General features: G+C 36.7%; 1 protein-coding gene across 1 annotated transcript in view; it reads right to left on the bottom strand.

Moving 5' to 3' along the window:
- RELN (reelin) overlaps positions 1–22,444 on the bottom strand; it is a 535,267-nt gene that overhangs the window by 184,456 nt on the left and 328,367 nt on the right. The window contains exon 12 of the mRNA XM_047850601.1: positions 9,415–9,566. Coding sequence (XP_047706557.1) covers positions 9,415–9,566 — 152 coding nt within the window. The remainder of the gene's footprint in view (positions 1–9,414; positions 9,567–22,444) is intronic.

Genomic DNA, 22,444 nt, shown 5'->3' with positions numbered 1-22,444 from the left:
AGATATTAAAGAAAACCACCACTCGTCTCCAGTTCCCTTTTCCTGCTCCCCTTCTATCCTTCCATTCAGTTATACTGGGAAAATTCACCTGCCTCAAACATGTCATGCCAATTTATAATTGCTTTTTTTTTCCCAAAAATACTGGCTTTGCTTGGCATTCTCTTCTCCCTTCAAACCCTTAAATTTTTAAAAATATTCTTGGAGGATCCTGGGAAGATGGCGGCGTAGGAGGATGCTGGGCTCACCGCGCGTCCTGCTGATCACTTAGATTCCACCTACACCTGCCTAAATAACCCAGAAAACCGGCAGAATACTAGCAGAACGGAGTCTCAGAGCCAAGTGCAGACGAGAGGCCCACGGAAGAGGGTAGGAAGGGCGGAGAGGCGGTGAGCGCTCCACGGACTGGCCAGAGGGAGCCGGGCAGAGGGGCAGCCCGCTGGCCAAGCAGAGCCCCTAGTCTGGCTTGCAAAAGCAGAGGGGCCAGACTGAGTGTGTTCCGACAGCAAGAGGGACTTGACTTCTGGAAGGTTATAAGCTAACAGCTCTGCCCGGAGAACGGGAGGGCTGGAGGACAACGGGAGGGAGAGTTGTTGAGCCCTGGATGACAGAGCTCAGCTTGGCGGGGAACAAAGGCGCTCACCAGCGCCATCTCCCTTGCCCATCCCCCAGCTAAAATCCCAAAGGGAACCAGTTCCCGTCACCGTGCAAACACCCAATGCTGTGCTTCTGTGGATCCATCCCTCCGGCGGGTCTGACTCCCTCCCGGTGCTGCAGGGCCCCTCCCGAAGTGGATCTCCGAAGGAAAAGCAAGCTGAGCCTGCCCCTCCCGCCCCTGTGCACCTTGCCGATCCACCCCAGCTAATACGCCAGATCCCCAGCACCACAAGCCTGGCAGTGTGCAAGTAGCCCAGACGGGCCACACCACCCCACAGTGAATCCCACCCCTAGGAGAGGGGAAGAGAAGGTACCCACCAGTCTGACTATAGACCCAGCAGTGGGCTGGGGGCAGACATCAGGTCTGACTGCGGCCCCGCCCACCAATGCAAGTTGTTCAAGACAGCACAGGGGAAGTGCCCCACAGTCCCACACCACTCCAGGGACTATCCAAAATGACGAAACGGAGGAATTCCCCTCAGAAAAACGTCCAGGAAATAACAACAGCTAACGAACTGATCAAAAATGATTTAAACAATATAACAGAAAGTGAATTTAGAATAATAGTCCTAAAATTAATCTCTGGGCTTGAAAACAGTATAAAGGACAGCAGAGAATCTCTTGCTACAGAGATCAAGGGACTAAGGAACAGCCAGGAGGGGCTAAAAAATGCTATCAATGAGTTGCAAAATAAAATGGAGACAACTACGGCTCGGATTGAAGAGGCAGAGGAGAGAATAGGTGAACTAGAAGATAAAATTATGGAAAAAGAAGAAGCTGAGAAAAAGATAAAAAAAATCCAGGAGTATGAGGGGAAAATTAGAGAACTAAGTGATGCACTAAAGAGAAATAATATACGCATAATTGGTATTCCAGAGGAAGAAGAGAGAGGGAAAGGTGCTGAAAGGTGTACTTGAAGAAATAATAGCTGAGAAATTCCTGGATCTGGGGAAGGAAAAAGGCATTGAAATCCAAGAGGCACAGAGAACTCCCTTCAGACATAACTTGAATCGATCTTCTGCATGACATATCATAGTGAAACTGGCAAAATACAAGGATAAAGAGAAAATTCTGAAAGCAGCTAGAGATAAATGTGCTCTAACATATAAAGGGAGACCTATAAGACCGTGACCGATCTCTCTACTGAAACTTGGCAGGCCAGAAAGGAATGGCAGGAGATCTTCAATGTGATGAACAGAAAAAATATGCAGCCAAGAATCCTTTATCCAGCAAGTCTGTCATTTAGAATAGAAGGAGAGATAAAGGTCTTCCCAAACAAACAAAAACTGAAGCAATTCGTCACCACTAAACCAGCCCTACAAGAGATCCTAAGGGGGATCCTGTGAGACAAAGTACCAGAGACATTGCTACAAGCATGAAACCTACAGACATCACAATGACTCTAAACCCATATCTTTCTATAATAACACTGAATGTAAATGGACTAAATGTGCCAACCAAAAGACATAGGGTATCAGAATGGATAAAAAAACAAGACCCATCTATATGCTGTCTACAAGAGACTCATTTTAGACCTGAGGACACCTTCAGATTGAGAGTGAGGGAATGGAGAATTATTTATCATGCCACTGGAAGTCAAAAGAAAGCTGGAGTAGCCATACTTATATCAGACAAACTAGACTTTAAATTAAAGGCTGTAACAAGAGATGAAGAAGGGCATTATATAATAATCACAGGGTCTATCCATCAGGAAGAGCTAACAATTATAAATGTCTATGCGCCGAATACGGGAGTCCCCAAATATATAAAACAATTACAAACATAAGCAACCTTATTGATAAGAATGTTTTAATTGCAGGGGACTTTAACACTCCACTTACAGAAATGGATAGATCATCTAGACACACGGTCAATAAAGAAACAAGGGCCCTGAATGATACATTGGATCAGATGGACTTGACAGATCTATTTAGAACTCTGCATCCCAAAGCAACAGAATATACTTTCTTCTCGAGTGCACATGGAAAATTCTCCAAGATAGATCACATACTGGGTCACAAAACAGCCCTTCATAAGTATACAAGAATTGAGATCATACCATGCATACTTTCAGACCACAATGCTATGAAGCTTGAAATCAACAACAGGAAAAAGTCTGGAAAACCTCCAAAAGCATGGAGGTTAAAGAACACCATACTAAATGAATGGGTCAACCAGGCAGTTAGAGAAGAAATTAAAAAATATATGGAAACAAATGAAAATTAAAATACAACAATCCAAACACTTTGGGATGCAGCGAAGGCAGTCCTGAGAGGAAAATACATAGCAATCCAGGCCTATCTCAAGAAACAAGAAAAATCCCAAATACAAAATCTAACAGCACACCTAAAGGAAACAGAAGCAGAACAGCAAAGATAGCCTAAATCCAGCAGAAGAAGAGAAATCATAAAGATCAGAGCAGAAATAAACAATATAGAATCTAAAAACACTGTAGAACAGATCAATGAAACCAAGAGTTGGTTTTTTGAAAAAATAAAATTGATAAACGTCTAGCCAGGCTTCTTAAAAAGAAAACGGAGATGACCCAAATAGATAAAATCATGAATGAAAATGGAATTATTACAACCAATCCCTCAGAAATACAAGCAATTATCAGGGAATACTATGAAATATTATATGCCAACAAACTGGACAACCTGGAAGAAATGGACAAATTCCTAAACACCCACACTCTTCCAAAACTCAATCAGGAGGAAACAGAAAGCTTGAACAGACCCATAACCAGTGAAGAAATTGAATCAGTCATCAAAAATCTCCCAACAAATAAGAGTCCAGGACCAGATGGCTTCCCAGGGGAGTTCTACCAGACGTTTAAAGCAGAGATAATACCTATCCTTCTCAAGCTATTCCAAAAAATAGAAAGGGAAGGAAAACTTCCAGACTCATTCTATGAAGCCAGTATTACTTTGATTCCTAAACCAGACAGAGACCCAGTAAAAAAAGAGAACTACAGGCCAATATCCCTGATGAATATGGATGTAAAAATTCCCAATAAGATAGTAGCAAATCGAATTCAACGGCATATAAAAAGAATTATTCACCATGATCAAGTGGGATTCATTCCTGGGATGCAGGGCTGGTTCAACATTCGCAAATCAATCAATGTGATACATCACATTAATAAAAGAAAAGATAAGAACCATATGATTCTGTCAATCGATGCAGAAAAGGCATCTGACAAAAGTCAGCACTCCTTCTTAATAAAAACCCTTGAGAAAGTCGGGATAGAAGGAACATACTTAAAGATCATAAAAGCCATTTATGAAAAGCCCACAGCTAACATCATCCTCAATGGGGAAAAACTGAGAGCTTTTTCCCTGAGATCAGGAAGACGACAGGGATGTCCACCTCACCGCTGTTGTTTAACATAGTGTTGGAAGTTCTAGCATCAGCAATCAGACAACAAAAGGAAATCAAAGGCATCAAAACTGGCAAAGTTGAAGTAAAGCTTTCACTTTTTGCAGATGACATGATATTATACATGAAAAATCTGATAGACTCCACCAGAAGTCTGCTAGAACTGATACATGAATTTAGCAAAGTTGCAGGATACAAAATCAATGTACAGAAATCAGTTGCATTCTTATACACTAACAATGAAGCAACAGAAAGACAAATAAAGAAACGGATCCCATTCACAATTGCACCAAGAAGCATAAAATACCTAGGAATAAATCTAACCAAAGATGTAAAAGATCTGTATCCTGAAAACTATGGAAAGCTTATGAAGGAAATTGAAGAAGATATAAAGAAATGGAAAAACATTCTGTGCTCATGAATTGGAAGAATAAATACTGTCAAAATGTCAATACTACCCAAAGCTATCTACACATTCAATGCAATCCCAATCAAAATTGCACCAGCATTCTCGAAACTAGTACAAGCAATCCTAAAATTCATACGGAACTACAAAAGGCCCTGAATAGCCAAAGTAATTTTGAAGAAGATGACCAAAGCAGGAGGCATCACAATCCCAGACTTTAGCCTCTACCACAAAGCTGTAATCATCAAGACAGCATGGTTTTGGCACAAAAACAGACACATAGACAAATGGAATAGAATAGAAACCCCAGAACTAGACCCACAAACGTATGGCCAACTAATCTTTGACAAAGAAGGAAAGAATATCCAATGGAAAAAGACAGTCTCTTTAACAAATGGTGCTGGGAGAACTGGGCAGCAATATGCAGAAGATTGAAACTAGACCATTTTCTCACACCATTCACAAAAATAAACTCAAAATGGATAAAGGACCTGAATGTGAGACAGGAAACCATCAAAACCCTAGAACAGAAAGCAGGAAAAGACCTCTCTGACCTCAGGTGTAGCAATTTCTTACTTGACACATCCCCAAAGGCAAGGGAATTAAAAGCAAAAATGAACTACTGGGACCTTATGAAGATAAAGAGCTTCTGTACAGCAAAGGAAACAACCAACAAAACTAAAAGGCAACCAACGGAATGGGAAAAGATATTTGCAAATGACATATTGGACAAAGGGCTAGTATCCAAAATCTATAAAGAGCTCACCAAACTCCACACCCGAAAAACAAATAACCCAGTGAAGAAATGGGCAGAAAACATGAATAGACACTTCTCTAAAGAAGACATCCGGATGGCCAACAGGCACATGAAAAGATGCTCAACGTCGCTCCTCATCAGGGAAATACAAATCAAAACCACACTCAGATATCACCTCACACCAGTCAGAGTGGCCAAAATGAACAAATCAGGAGACTGTAGATGCTGGCAAGGATGTGGAGAAACGGGAACCCTCTTGCACTGTTGGTGGGAATGCAAACTGGTGCAGCCACTCTGGAAAACAGTGTGGAGCTTCCTCAAAAAATTAAAAATAGACCTACCCTATGACCCAGCAGTAGCACTGCTAGGAATTTACCCAAGGGATACAGGAGTACTGATGCATAGGGGCACTTGTACTTCAATGTTTATAGCAGCACTCTCAATAATAGCCAAATTATGGAAAGAGCCTAAATGTCCATCAACTGATGAATGGAGAAAGAAATTGTGGTTTATATACACAATGGAGTACTACGTGGCAATGAGAAAGAATGAAATATGGCCCTTTGTAGCAACATGGATGGAACTGGAGAGTGTGATGCTAAGTGAAATAAGCCATACAGAGAAAGACAGATACCATATGTTTTCACTCTTAGGTGGATCCTGAGAAACTTAACAGAAAACCATGGGGGAGGGGAAGGAAAAAAAAAAGAGGTTAGAGTGGGAGAGAGCCAAAGCATAAGAGACTCTTCAAAACTGAGAACAAACTGAGGGTTGATGGGGGGTGGGAGGCAGGGTGGGTGGGTGATGGGTATTGAGGAGGGCACCTTTTGGGATGAGCACTGGGTGTTGTATGGAAACCAATTTGACAATAAACTTCATATATTGAAAGAAAATAAATTGGTACTTGAATCAATAAAAAAAATAAAAATAAAAAAAATATTCTTAACTCTTCATTTTTATTTTTATTTTTTTTATTATTTTTTTTAACGTTTATTTATTTTTGAGACAGAGAGAGACAGAGCATGAACGGGGGAGGGGCAGAGAGAGAGGGAGACACAGAATTGGAAGCAGGCTCCAGGCTTTGAGCCATCAGCCCAGAGCCCGACGCGGGGCTCTAACTCACGGACCGTGAGATCGTGACCTGAGCTGAAGTCGGAGGCTTAACCGACTGAGCCACCCAGGCGCCCCATAACTCTTCATTTTTAAATATGACTCTAAACTATCCCATTCATATAATGGCAGAAGTGTAAGAACAGATTTTTTTATATTACAATTTTTATTCTAACTTTTGTATAAAATAAAATGTCCCTTATCTCCCTATTTTTTGAGAGAACTATCATCTTCCTTTTGAGAGAACTATTACTTCCTTAGGTGTAAGTTATAATTTTTTTGTGTGTTTAAAGTTTTTATTCAAATATAGTGAACAGTGTTCTATTAGTTTCATATCCCTTAAGGTTTAAATTATATCCATTCTTCAAGGACAAGTTCAAATGCCATCTCCCTCATGAAATGTTGCTCTTCATATCCCTCAGCTGAAGTGACCTACAGTGTCCTTGGCACTGTCATAGCATTTTCATTTCATTACAGCCCATTACATTCTCTTTTTAAAAAATGTTTTTAATGTGTATTTATTTTTGAGAGAGAGAGACACACACAGAGCGTGAGTGGGGGAGGGGCAGAAAGAGAGGAAGGCACAGATTTCAAAGTAGACTCCAGGCTCCGAGCTATCAGCACAGAGCCTGATGCGGGGCTCGAACTCATGGACCATAAGATCATGACCTAAGCGAAAGTCGGACACTTAACCAACTGAGCTACCCAGGCGCCCCTACATTCTTTCTCTTTTTGTAAAAAAAAATTTAAATTCCAGGAGCGCCTGGGTGGCTCAGTCGGTTAAGGTTCTGACTCTTGGTTTCAGCTCAGGCCACAAATTCATGGTTTGTACTGAGCCCTGCATTGGGCTCTGTGCTGACAGCAAAGAGCCTGCTTAGGATTCTCCCTCTCCCTCTCTGCCCCTCCCCTATTCATGTTCTCTAACTCTCTCTCTCAAAATAAATAAATAAAATAAACATTTTATTTAAAATCTCAGTGTAGTTAACATATAGTGATAAATTAGTTTCAGGTGTACAATATAGTGATTCAACACTTCTGTACAACACCTGGTGCTCATCATGACAAGTGCCCTCCTTAATCCCCATGACCTACTTAGCCCATCTGCCCACTCACCTCCCCTCTGGTTAACCATCAATTTGTTCTCTGTAATTAAGAGTCTGTTTCTTCCTTTGTCTCTTTTTCCTTTGCTTGTTTGTGTCTTAAATTCCACGTATGAGTGAAATCATATGGTAATTGTCTATCTCTGACTTTTAGATGTTACTTGTGGGCAAGGGATCTAAGTAATTTTTATAAATATATAAAAAAGGTATATTGGTCTTACTTATTTTCATTAAGCAATGTTTTTTAACCCATTTTTAAAAGTTTATTCATTTTGAAAGGTAGAGGGGAAGGAATGGTAGAGAGAATCCCAAGAAGGTTTTGTGCTGTTAACACTGAGCCCCATGTGGGGCTTGAACTCATGAACCTTGAGATCATGATCTGAGCTTAAATCAAGAGTCAAACGCTTAACCAACTGAGCCACCCAAGCACCCCAGTTGGGCACTGTTTTAAGGGACTTGCATGTATTCATTCATTGATCAGCACCTCTGAGATTCAGGTGCCACTATTACCCTCAATTGTATTCCCCACATATCCTAGCTTGGTGCTCTATATTCAGTCGCAATTCATTAATTTTTTAAATAATATGGAGATGCTTTTATTTGGGATAATGTATTTTAGGCTCATTCAGATGAATTTTTTTCCTCGTTGTCAATATTATTTTAATTGCTTCATTAATAATCTGCTTTGTTTCCAAAAGAATTAAAGATGACTAAATCTTTTCTACAAAGGCACTTATATAAACATGATGATGTCTTACAAAGGCACTGAATTGGATTGATGTAGCATAATCTACTATGAAAAAAAGCAAGAATTCAAATATATTATGTGAAAAATGGTGAAAAGGTTAAATGCTTAAAATTAGAAGTACTGACATGCTGAATGTTTATTACAACTTTTTTGAGGGGAAGGTTAAGGTTTCCCAGGAATCTCTCTTCATAAAATGAGAGCCACTTTGAATTCTAATTAGGTAAAGAAAATGAACTCTGGGTCTTTCAATATACAAACCATTTCAGAGTCAAGGTGGGGCTATCCTTAATGTATGAAGATGACATTATCATATTTTATATCCACAACTTCCCTGTTATCAAACAGATCATCATTAAAAATGAAGTAGCATCAAGCAGCCAGTGTTTCAGAGCATGACATAATCTACAGTTTCCCATATCACTCCGAGCTGTGGGAAGTGAGGAATGTATGAGAGAAATAAACAGCCAGTGCTGAAGCCTGGACTCAGGGGGCCTGTTTGTCCTGATGAACTGACATCTTTGCAAGTAAGTTCAAAGGTGGTAAATGTTTATTTCCTCTTTCACTTCCAGGTGTTGCCTGTGCTTTTCCAGTCAATCAACAAGGAAGGCATGTGACACCTACTCACATTTCTGGAAGGACATTCAGCGAGAGAATATGTAACTAACACGATACATTTGAGAGGTCCCACATTTCAATGCGCTAATTCTTCCCTGGGTGTTTTTCTAAATGTTTACCCACTTATTTGTTCTACAATAATCTGGAGGAAGAAAACACAACAACTTCTAAACACTTTCTCTGGGTGTTTGCCACATATTAGAAAGTTGAGAGTATTATTAAAGTATTATAAACTTGTTTCTTGGCTTCCCACAAAAAAAAAAAAAAACCAGTTATGCAATGATGATATATCCATGGAAACAAATGACTTGCTTTGATGATTTCTGGGGGAAGCCAAGGGCTTTGGACAAAGGAGTTAATTTGTTCTCAGCTTCTTTACCGTTGTCTTTTCAGCTATGACCACTGAGGGAGAGGTGGAGTGAAGGCATTTATCTCCAGGCCTATTAAGGCATGCCAGGACCAGTTCTCTTATAGGATGGTTCCAGCAGGGCTGGCCTGAAGCTGGTGTGAGCTTTTGCTCATCCAGTAGAACTCATATTTCATGAATTTCATTTTATGTTGTTAGACAACAATCTTACTTCCACAGGAATAGGGGCTGGCCTGGATTCTGCCTTAGGTCAACAAAATCTGTTCAAAATGTACCTACCCATAACAAAGTAAAACCTCAGGTTCCCATAGCCGGTGGTGTCCATATATGGGGTGCATAATTTCCTTTCTCCATCTTTGAGGAAGACCATTGATAAACCTGATTCTACTGTTCCACATTCTGTACCAATGACAGCTCCCAAGATGTCCCACCTTAAAAAAAATGAGAATCATTAACAGTTGGAATACTAAGTCAAAGCTTTATAGAGCATAACACTTTATTTTTAATGAGGAACATTTACTTAGTAATTAGTGATTCTGAAATAAAGATGTGGTACAACAGATCTTAAGTAATGAACAGACTTTTTTTAAACCATCACAATTACGATTTTTCTGTAGAAGGATACATTTAATCAGTATTACATATAGTATGTCTACTACATGATAGTCTTTATTCTCAAGGTACTTAGAATCAAGATGGGGGGTCAAATTTGAACTAAGGAAATAAGGAACCAGAAAAAACAGTATCATAAAATTATAAGCATTTGTATTTTGCACATTAAAAATTAGTTATAGAATGTGAAGTGGTAAAAGTGGCAAGAGTATAGCAAGTTTTCCAAAAAAGAAAAGACAAGAGTTAAACTAAATCATGTCAAAATATATATATATATTCAGATATACAGAGGAGAATAAAAATATCTAATATTTTTAAACTCATTTCTCCTTAGTATTTATTTCTGGTCATGTCTACTCTGGACATGGCTATTCACACAACTCACTTTCCCATGGATGGAGGAAACTAGGACACACAGAGGCAAGCAGCTTGCCTAAGGCCAACTGCTGTTTAGCTCTAAAATTGAGATCTTCTGTATCTCAGTTTGCTGTTATTTTAGTAGTTACAATTCTAAAGACTGTACTGTCAGGATGATTATATTGAACCATTTTAAGTTTATAATATATTTAGAACCAAGATGTTTAGGAAATACCCATTTTTTTTAACAGGTTATATTAATCATTCAAGAAACTCAAAAATAACTTTGTGAACTTACTAGTGCTGGGCCACTGTAAATTAACAACGAACCTCTCTTGACTCATACAAGAAAATTTCACACTGGTTCATTGGTCTTTTACTTGCTCCATTTATCCCAATTAAACCACTCAGCCTACTGATCCACAAAGCAAGTTAAGGTTATAAATGATGCATATGATGACTCCTTTTAGGCTTTATTTTTAAAGTGAAAAATTGAATTGAAAAGATGGAATTGCCATGGACTCAAAGAACCTTCTCTATTCAAGTGAAAAATGAGATTAGTAGTCTTTTTCTCATTATTAGTTGTGAATGAGTAACTCTTCTAGATGAATCTAAATGAATTATTTTCAAGACATCTACCACAGACAGAGCTGTGTGAGATATGTTCAGACTATATGTTTTTTTCAATCTTTATTTTAAAGTCCAATATATTTAATTTTACTCTATATTAGTCTTTATTTCTCCCACTCTAACTATTGGCAGATAAAAAGTGAAGTTATTTTCTTTAGAAACCCAAATATTTATAATCAAGTGAAATGGTACGTTTAGTCTGCTTTGAAGAGAAAGAAGCAGAGATAAATCTAAAAAATAATTTTGTAAGAGTGTCAGTGATTTGAATAAATTATCTTGCATTTATTAAAAATTCAGTAGAAGCCTGTTGTAGCACAAGCTCATTCTTTTATGAATTTGTATAAATACTGGGTCAAGCTTAGTTGGAGACAAAGTACCCCTGAGGGACCGCAGAGGAAGCCTTCCACTCCCCGCACTTCAGAGTCCAGATTGGTAAGGGTGCAAAGTTGTGGGTCTTTTCTAGTTACAAAAATGATATGGTCCCCGGCCGTTTCTTAATAATTACATGAAGTAAAATTATAACATATCCAAATCTTTGAGGCCAGGAGTGGTATTTGAAGAGTTGTATAGTTTTAGCAGTGTCTTCGAAGGCATGACAATTTCCCTGAAAAGGAGTGTTACTTTTGTATGGTTTAAATTATGTTTTCCTGAGGTAAATGTGGTTGTATGTGAACTGCATTTGAAGGAACGTCTGCCTACAGGGGAGACACCTCTGCAACACAGCAATTTATATTTATGCTTTGATGACTAACTCAAAAAAAAGAACCCTATATTATTATAAATACAGTCATATCTATTATTTATAATAGAGTGAGTTGAAGTTGGAATACAGAAAAAAAAGTGTAATAATCAATAAAATGCCTTAAGGTAAGTCTGTTCCTTAGATATAGCAAGGTCACAATGATGTTTAATTTAGGTTTTTAAAGTATGACTTTCCACTATTGTGTCAAAAAATGAGGAATATTTTTGTAAGCAAAGATAATTTAAAGAAGTTTCTTAGCTGGAAACCTCTCTATCACCTATGTTGGAGTGCTTTGAGAATAGAATTAATTATGTTTTAATCAGCTCATAGTTTAATATTTTTAAGAACGATATGAGAGAGTAGAAATTAAATCTTTTCACACAAAAAAGAGAAATGTTAGGTGATGAATGTGTTAATTAACTGGATGGAGGGAGTTCTTTCACAACATACACACATATCACCACGACACACACTTTCATTTCTCACAACTTTTTGTCAGTGATACCTGAGGAAAGCTGAAATTAAAAAATATTTCCTTTATAAACTTAAAAAAAGAATGAGATATATTCTTTGAAGGGCAATTTGGTAGTTAACTATCAAAATGAAAATTACATACATACATGTACGTATATGTACCCATACGTATCCGATTCTCTAGTTTCCCTTTTCTCTTTTAGAAATTTATCTTTCTTTTTTTAAATATTTATTTATTTTTGAGAGAGAGAGAGAGAGCAGGGGAGGGGGGGAGAGAGAGAGAGAGAGAGAGAGAGAGAGAGAGAGAGAGAGAGAGAGAAAATCCCAAGCAGAGCCCAACGCAGTCCATCTCATGAACTGTGAGATCATGATCTGAGTCAAGATCAAGAGTCAGATGCTTAACTCACTGAGCCACCCAGGCATCCCTAGAAATTTATCTTTCAAAAAATACTTTAAAAAGTATACAAAAATTTTCATTAAAATACTGTCTATCTCATTAAAATACTGTCTATCAATAGGGGCTCAATTAGATAAACTGGTACATCTTTTTTTTGAAATAATGATTAATATTTACTAATTAGAAGATACATTCGAGAATGTTGTCAGTTTTTAAAAAATCAAGTTGTAGGGGCGCCTGGGTGGCGCAGTCGGTTAAGCGTCCGACTTCAGCCAGGTCATGATCTCGCGGTCCGTGAGTTCGAGCCCCGCGTCAGGCTCTGGGCTGATGGCTCAGAGCCTGGAGCCTGTTTCCGATTCTGTGTCTCCCTCTCTCTCTGCCCCTCCCCCGTTCGTGCTCTGTCTCTCTCTGTCCCAAAAATAAATAAACGTTGAAAAAAAAATTAAAAAAAAAATAAAAAATCAAGTTGTAATATAGTATACAAAATGTGATCTGTCAGGTAATGTGTGTGTGTGTGTTTGTGTGTGTGTGTGGTCACAGAAAATTTTCTGAAAAAACATGTGTGTATATTTTAACTCTGAGAAATGGGGTTGGCATGGGAGAACTTTTGATTTTTACTCTATCTTCTTTGCAATAAAAAAATAATTTTCAAAAAAAAGAAGAAAGGCATTCAATTTATGTGTATTATAATTCAGAATGGAAACTTAAATTATCTCATTCTAGGTTGATAAAAATAGTAAGAATATGAACACAGGCAATAGAAGCCATAATTTAATCAGACACATCTTTTTGTTTATAAATATTGGCATAAAAGACTCTAAAGGTAATAAAACATTTCACATTACCTATGAAGATTTGTTTTATTATATTTTCCAGAATATATTAGATCACCTAAAGTTGGCGACTTTAGGTTTAAGCTAAGATATAGAATAAAGACTGGCCAAGAAATCCCACATTTACCAAATTCATAAGGTTTTTTAATCTCTACGAATTCTCTGAGGTTAAATAAGTTCATTATATTCATAAGGTCTCTATTTGGGATAAATTCTCTATTATTTAATAAGGGATGTGCCATAGAAGGGTAAAGACCCTTCCACATTCATTTATATTCATGAGGTTTATCTTGAGTATGAGCCCTGAGAGGTCTAGCAAGGTGTGCACTTCGACTGAAGCCTTCTCAACCTTCGCATGTAGGTTTTTCCCTCTCCCATGACAGCTTAGGTGAAGGTAAAGGATGAGCTCTGTTTGACAGCTTTCCTGCATGCACTGCATTTCAAATATTCTTTTCTTCGATTGGTTCCCCTGTATTTCACTCAAATTCAATTTTGTTTTAGGTTTTTATTACATGCATTACGTTGATTTACACTCTTGTTGGAATAACATTAATAAAGAATATTGTCTTCAGAATGGGTGAAAGCACTCAGCTTTCTCACCAATAAGACAGAAATATAACCTAGGCTGGAGGATGTTTAGAGAAAAGAATGTACTGCCTGGGACATGACAGAGTCTCAATAAGCGTTAGTTTCCTTTTCTCCCCCCTGTAAAATGTGGTGCTATCTTTGTTTTAAAGTAAGGCAAAGAGGCAATACAAATGAATTTCTAAATTATAATGAGTATTTTTATTTTTTCATATGATAATTAGCAGAGAAACAGTCCTGGACAGAGTTGCAGTACAATATGCAAGTGTTACTACTTAATCTTTAAGCAAGGGGATACTTAGCTGCAAGAAAAATTGTACTTTATCTATGAGTCTTTGGTACTGTTTATGATTTTTGTCTATAATATCCTGGGCCCCTTGCTTTATTATTTTGTTATCTAAATGGTCAAGTGGGTTTTGCTTTAATAAAAATGAACATGCTTAAGAAAAAACAAGATCCACTCCATACAATATTAACTCAGACTGCCAACCTATCTTCAGTCTGCTTACCTTGAATTATAAGCTTAAATAAAATCCTTCTTTAGCTTTGTAAGCATTTTTGTGAAACGTATTCTAAGTCAGAGGGAACATAATTCTTCTGGGTAGGAAAGAGGGAGGAATTTTTAGAAAATATAAGATGATGCTCCCCTAATGTGTTTTTAAAAGGAGGCATCCTTTCCTTTTATAGTCCCAGAATTCAATCAATGGTCATTTTATCCCATGAAGTTTCTAGTGAAGTGCTGAAATATGGAATTTACTATAATAGTGATGAGTTGTAGTTTGAGAAATAAACAATTCAATAGTTTAAAAACAAACAAAAATTTCTCAACAGAAGACCATGGGGGAGGGGAAGGGGGGAAAGTTAAGAGGGGGGGGGCAAACCATAATACTGAGAACAAACTAAGGGTTGATGGGGAGGTGGGGGAGAGGGGAAAGTGGGTGATGGGCATTGAGGAAGGCACTTGTTGAGATGAGCACTGGGTGTTACATGGAAACCAATTTGACAATAAATTATATTAAAAATAACTGTAAAAAAAACAAAGAAAATGCAAGAAGGTGCTCAAATTATTCTGAAGAATTCTAAATTATTTTATTTTATTATTTTTTAAATATTTATTTATTTATTTCTGAGGGGGGGAGAGAGAGAGAGGGTGGCAGAGAGAGAGAGGGAGAGAGACAATCTGTGCTGACACAGCACAGAGCCCGATGTAGAGCTTGAACTCACTAACCATGAGATCATGACCTGAGCTAAAATCAAGAGTTGGACGCTTAACATACTGCGCCACCCAGGTGCCCCTAGAAATCTAAACAATTTTAAAGCCAATTTTTTTTTTAAAGCCAATTTTTAATAAAAGCACCAACTTACACTGAAGGGGCCATAATGGAGATTGTTCTTGTTGGTCTATACACAGGTTTGATGTTCAATGGTTATATGTAAGATATTTTTGCTACTATTTCTCTGGAACAAGGTAGCCAATATAAAATTGCTTAATTGAGTTTATATTGCCTTTTCTTGTTCCTCCCCCCACCCACCACTGGATAACATTCAATTTTAAGAAAGACATTTTGAGTCAGCTGTAGGTGTGATCCACTTAGCAAGCAATGCCACTGAAACACATAATACTTCGCATTTTAGTTTCTTTAGAGTAAATCATCTATCAGAGACTAAGCCATGGCTGACTTCAGAAAACCATTGTCTGTGCTCAATTTTTCTATAATCTTAGACAAGCTGTTTTTTTAAATAATATATATCTTGAAAGAGCTTCTTCAGAGCAACTTTATAAAACAGTTCTCTTAATAGGGTATGAATGGCAGTAGAAAAGCAATGGAAGTTGGAGGGAACTGGAAGTAGGTTAGTAGTTTAAAGACTGCTCTCTCTCTCTGACCTTTGAAAAAGTCAGCAAAATTAAATATGAGAAAGCAAATTTGTCCTCCAAGCATCTCTTCTATGTCTTGCTGGTATACTGGAATTCTAGGTATTCCATCATGTGCAGTATTTGCCACTAGTTGCTTTTAATTTTTTTTATGTTTATTAATTTTTGACAGAGAGAGACATAGACAGAGAATGAGCGGGGGAGGGGTACAGAGAGAGGGAGACACAGAATCCGAAGCAGGCTCCAGGCTCTGAGCTGTCAGCACAGAGCCCAACGTGGGGCTCGAACTCACAAACTGTGAGATCATGACCTGAGCTGAAGTCGGATACTTAACTGACCGAGCCACCCAGGCACCTCTGCTTTTAATTTTTAATTAGAGGAAGACTCAGGGTGCCTGGGTGGCTCAGTCGGTTAAGTGTCCGACTTTGGCTCAGGTCATGATCTCATGGTTCATGGGCTTGATCCCCATGTTGGGTTCTGCACTGATAGTGTGGAGCCTGCTTGGTATTCTTTCTCTCTCCCTTTCTCTCTGCCCCTCTGCAACTCACACTTTCTCTCAAAATAAAATAATAATTAGAGGAAGACTCTACAAAAGTGACATCTGTGGCCTGGGAGAAGACACCCACATAGAGAAATACAGTTGGAAATATTTTTTGAAGATTAAAAAAAGACATTTTATTTGTTTTCTATTATGATACCAGTATTCTCATTACTGAAAAATTGGAAAATAAGAAGAGTGACAAAAAAATCACCCATAACCACACTATCCTAGAGACAAACACAATTAATATTTTAGTATCTTTATTTCTAATATTTTTAGATGTATATTTCCAAATAGTTGTAATATTACATACATGGTTTTGTACTCTGCCTTTTTTCACTTACATTAGTAATGTACACATTTTCCAGGCTATTATTAACTCATTATAAATAAGCCACACAATATTTTATTATGTATATACCAAAACAAGCTATATTTAGTCATTTTTCTATTTTTTTTAAGTTTATTTATTTATTTTTGAGAGAGAGGGGTCTACGCTGTCAGCACAAAGACCAACACAGGGCTCAAACTCACAAACTGTGAGACCATGACCTGAGCCAAAACCAAGAGTCAGATGCTCAACCAACTGAGCCACCCAGGTGCCCCATCATTTTCCTATTTTTGAATTTCAAAATATATTCATACATAGTTATACTACTTAGCATACTTTATAGGCCTGAGGAGTTGTCAATTCCCTAATGCTCCTGAATGTGTTTAGAGTACAGATAACTCCAAGCCATGCTTCTTGGGGTGTCAGAGTTCTCTTATTTCACAGAAATTCCTAGATACTCAGGAGTGCCTTGTGGCCAGTGTTTATCAGGTGAACTACTGAGGAAGGGTTGTGGAGAACAGACAGGTCGAAAAAGTGAGCATCTAAACATCTCAGTGTTAAGAGCCTCCTCGATACCTTCCACAGAGAAATCACTGGCCAACGTTGTACCAAGCTGTCGGAAATTAAATCAATTTGGAAGGATTCCGATTTCATTTTCGTTTTCTCTGTGACCTCAATAAAGAAGACGCTGTCTTGGAAGGGAAGCCAGTCACTACATTCTGGATGCTCACACAGACAGCTGGTTTAGAGGCGGGGGAGGGGGGCTATTAACCTACTCAAGGATGGTAAAACCAAAAGCAAAGATGGTGTGTAAATGTCCTGAAAATTAAAGGTTTAGAATTTCTATGAAGGAGTTCCAGAACAATATAGCACTTACTTTTTAATTATTTGAAATTTTACTGTTTATATTTTAAAAACATTTTAATGTTTATTTATATATTTTTGAGAGACAGAGAGAGAGAGAGAGAGAGTGAGCAGGGGAGGGACAGAGAGAGGGAGAGAGAGAATCCCAAGCTATTAGCACAGAGCCTGATGGGGCTCAAACCTATGGACCGTGAGATCATGACCTGAGCTGAAATCAAGGGTCGATGCTCAACTGACTGAGCTACCCAAGTGCCCCTGTTTATATTTTTAAAGTATAAAAACAATTTGCTTAAACAGAAAGCAATGTTAGAGACCAGGCCAAAGGCAAACCAGAATAAGTAAGATGTAATAGATGTCTTTTAACAGCTTGCAACAAGATTACTCAGATCCATTTTAGCACTTCCGTGCTTTTAAAATATATCCAATTATCATTTAAACTAATATGGTCTTTTTTCTTAATGACACTCATTGGTTTATTTAGAAAATCTAATTTAGGTTTCATTGGCCTCTTCAACTTTGTGTTTCTTCTACATCTCATTAATTAACTCAAATATAATTTTCTTTGAGCACCACTTCCCTCATTTCCCAACACCAAGTATAGGTGGAATAACAACTAATTTTTAAGTTTTTTGATTGCTTATTATGTGTGATACATTGTGCCAAGTGTTCCGTATATATTGTTGCATAAAATGTCCCCTTTTAGCCCTTTAAGCTTAAATTTGAATTTTATTTCATCTGATTCAAATATCTGATTTTAATATTCCTCCTTCTTTCGTGGCATTTGCCTGGTATATTTATTTCTGTACTTTGATTTTCAGTTTCTTGTGTTACTGCAAATATATACCTTACTGTTAAAAACTTACTTTGAAAATATCATTTAATAAATCAATATAAGTCAGTCAAATTTATTGGGTTACTGATAAGTTTAGATTGATTCCTGACACATTGCTTCCTGTTTTCTATTTACTCTTTTTTTGTTTTCTTTGTTACTTTCCTGGCATGTATGAGACTAAGTCTCCCTGTGTCCTAAGTTACACTGATGCTTTAGAAGTTTTATGGCCTGTATTTGGCTAATCTAATTTTTCAACACACGTATTTACACATAAAGTTTTCTATTAACTTTATTATTATTATTAACATTAAGAGTTTCCCAGGGACGCCTAGCTGGCTCAGTCGGTTAAGCTTCCAACTCCTGGTTCCAGCTCAGGTTGTAATCTCACGGTGTGTGGGTTCAAGCCTGCATCAGGCTTCGCACTAACTGCATGGAGCCTGGTGGGATTCTCTCTCTCACTCCCTCTCCCTCTGCCACTCCCCTGCATGCTCTCTCTTGGTCTCTCTCTCAAAATAAATACATAAACTTAGAAAAAAAAAGAGTTATCCCAGATCTGTACCCTCACTCCAAGCAAGTTAGGAACTTTGGCAGTATTTTACTTCCTTATTCTCCTTCTCTTCTTGTCACTCTCCCTCTGTACCCCTCATGTTGAGGTCATCCGGACTTTAATTCCAAATTTTTGTTAAAACTTTTGAATAATCAATACTTATTCAGACTGAGCTACAAGCTTTAATTTTTTTTCCTTGATCAAAACTCTTTCTTGAATCTATCCTATTTTTCTTGGATTAATTTCCAGGAATATATCTTCTAGTAGTTCTTTCAGAGAGGATTCAGGGGGTAGTAAACTTTCTGAACCCTTGTGTCTGAAAAGGTTTTTGTTTCTTTAATATAAGTATAGTCGACATAGAATATCCTATTAGCTTCAGGTAGAGATCATGGTGATTTAATATTTTTATGTATCATGAAAATACCCCCATGATTAGTCTAGTTACCATATGTCTCAATACAAAGTCATTATATTATTGACTCTATTCTCTATCATGTACATTACATGCAAATGTAGAAAGAAAAGTAACAGCAAAATCCCATGTATATAATATCCAACTTTAATAATTATTGAGTTGCCTGGGTTTTTTTGATATTGAATTGCATAGGTTCTTTATATATTTTGGATATTAACCTCTTACTGGATATATAATTTGCAAATATCTTCAACCATTCAGCAGGTGGCCTTTTTGTTTTGTTGATGGCTTCCTTTGCTGTGCAAGAACTTTTAGTTTGATGTAATTCCATCTGTTTATTTTAGCCTTTGTTGCCCTTGCCAAAGGAGACTGGTCAAAAAATACTGCTAAGACCAATGTCAAAGACCTTAATGCTTATGTTTTCTTCTAGGAACTTTATTTTTTCAAACTCACATTCAAGTCTTTAATCCATTTTGACTTTATTTTTGTACATGGTATAAGAAAGTGGTCCAGTTTCATTCTTTTGCATGTAGCTGTCCAGTTTTCTCAACATCATTAATTGAACAGTCTTTTTTCCATTGCATATTTTTACTCCTTTGTCATAGATTAATTGGCCATATAATTGTGGGTTTATTTCTAGACCCTTTATTCTACTGCATTGATCTATGCATCTACCTATTTTTAATGCCAGTACTATACTGTTTTGATCACTATAGCTTGTAGTATACTTTGAAATTAGGGAGTGAAAAACTTACAACTTTGTTCTTCTTTCTCAAGGTTGCTTTTATTTATTTGGGGTCTTTTTTAAAATAAAAATTTTAAGATTTTTATTCTATTTCTGTGGAAAATGCCATAGGTATTCTGATGAGGATTGCATTGAATCTGTAGATTGGATAATATATATATTTCAGTAAGATTTTTCTTCCAATCTATGAACATGATATGTACCTTTCCATTTGTTTGTGTCTTCTTCAATTTCTTTCATCAATGTCTTATAGTTTTCAGAGTAGGCCTTATACCTCCTTGGTTAAATTTATTCCCAGATATTTTATTCTTTTTGATGAAATTGTAAATGGGATTGTTTTCTTAATTTCTTTTTCTGACAGCTTGTTATTAGTGTATAGAAATGCTACAGATTTCTGAATGTTAATTTCATATCCTGCAACTTGACTAAATTAACTTATTAGTTCTAACAGTGTTTGGTGGAGTCTTTAGGGTTCTCTCTCTATAAATTATCATGTCACATGCAAACAATAACAGTTTTACATCTTCCTTTCTAATTTGGATGTCTTTTATTTCTTTTCCTTGCCTAATTGGTGTGACTAGGATTTCAAATACTTTGTTTCATGAAAAGAGGTGAGAGCTGATATACTTGTTCACAATCTTAGAAGAAAAGCTTTTAGCTTTTCAACCTTGAGTATGATTTTAGCTGTGGGTTTGTCATTTATGGCCTTTATAATATTGAGGTATGTTCTCTCTATACACACTTTAAGAGTTTTTATTATAAATTAATGTTGAATTTTGTCAGATGTTTTTCCTGCATCTATTAAGATGAATTTATGATTCTTATTCTTGGTTTTGTTAATGTAATGTATCATGTTGATAGATTTGTGGATGTTGAACCATCTTTGCAATTGTGGAATTAATCTTACTTTGATCATGGTGTATGATCATGTTAGTGTTGTTGAATTTGGTTTGCTAATTTTTTTTGAGGATTCTTGCATCTATGATCCTTAGGGATAATGGCCTGTAACTATCTTGTGTGTGTGTGTGTGTGTGTGTGTGTGTGTGTGTGTGTGTAGTCTTCTCCATCTGGTTTTGGTATCAGGGTAATGCTGGGCTATAAAATGAATTTGGAAGTGTTCCTTCTTCTTCAGTATTTTGGAGTAATTAAAAAATGATTGCTACTATTCTTTAAATGTTTGATAGAACTTACCTGTGAAGCTGTCTGGTTCTGGACTTTTATTTGCTGAGAGTTTTTTAAAATTATGAATTCAATTTCATTACTTATAATTGGTCTATTTAGATTTTCTATTTGTCATTCAGTCTTAGAAGACTGTGTTTCTAGGAAAATATCCATTTCTTCTAGGCTTTCCAAATTATTGGTATATAACTGTTCATAGTAGTCGATTTCTGTGATGTCAGTTATAACTTCTCTCTCATTTCCAATTTTATTTATTTGGGTCTTCTCTTTTTCTTGATGATTCTGGCTAGAAGTTTATTGGTTTTATCTTTTCAAAGAACTAGCTTTTAGTTGCATTGATCTTTTCTATGTTTTTTGGGGTGTGTGTGTGTCTCTATTTCATTTATTTCTACTCTATTATTTTCTTTTTTTTTTAACTAATTTTGGGCTTTCTTCTTCCTTTTCTAGTTCTTTAGGTATAAAATTAGATTACTTATTTGGAATTCTTTTTGTTCCTTGAGGTAGGCTGTATCACTATGAACTTCCTTCTTAGAACTGCTTTTGATGTATCACATAGATTTTGAAAAGTTGTATTTCCATTTTCATTTGTTTCAAAGTATTTTTTGATGTTCTCTTTCCTTCATTGACCCATTGGTTATTTAGTAACTACTTAGTCTTCCTGTGTTTATGTTTTTTCCTGTTTTGTTCATGTAGTTGATTTAAAGTTTCATATTTTTATGGTTAGAAAAGATGCTTGATATGATTTAAGTCTTCTTGAATTTACTGAAACTTGTTTTGTGGACTAACATATGACCCATCCTGGTGAATGTCCCATGTGTACCTGAAAAAAGTGTGTATTCTTCAGTTTTTGGATGAAATGTTCTATGTGTATCTATTCAGTCCATCTGGTCTAATGTGTTGTTTAAGGCCAATGCTTTCTATTGATTTTCTGTCTGAATGACATTGAGGTAAGTGGGGTATTAGAGTCTCCTACTTTTATTGTATTGCTGCCAATTATTCCCTTTATGTCTGTTAATATTTTGCTTTATATATTTAGGTGCTGCTATATTGAGTACATAAGAATATCTTTTTCTATCCCTTCACTTTCAGTCTGTGTGTGTCTCTGTATCCAAAGTCTCTTTTAGGCAGCATATAAAATGTCTTATTATTTTTTTTTTTTATCCACTCAGCCACTGTATGTCTTTGGACTGGAGCATTTAGTCCATTTGCATTTAAAGTAATTATTGATAGGTATGTACTTATTATTGTCATTCTGTTATTTTTTTTTCTGGTTGTTTTAATAGTTCTTCTCTGTTGCTTTATTCTTCTGTTGGTCTCTTCTTTTGTGGTTTGATGGGTTTTTTTCAGTGTTA

Source organism: Prionailurus viverrinus, chromosome A2 (assembly GCF_022837055.1).
Source record: "Prionailurus viverrinus isolate Anna chromosome A2, UM_Priviv_1.0, whole genome shotgun sequence".
NCBI classification, from domain to species: Eukaryota; Metazoa; Chordata; class Mammalia; order Carnivora; family Felidae; genus Prionailurus; species Prionailurus viverrinus.
The sequence above is the reverse complement of the archived record's forward strand: the minus strand, read 5'-3'. Positions and strand labels throughout refer to the sequence as shown.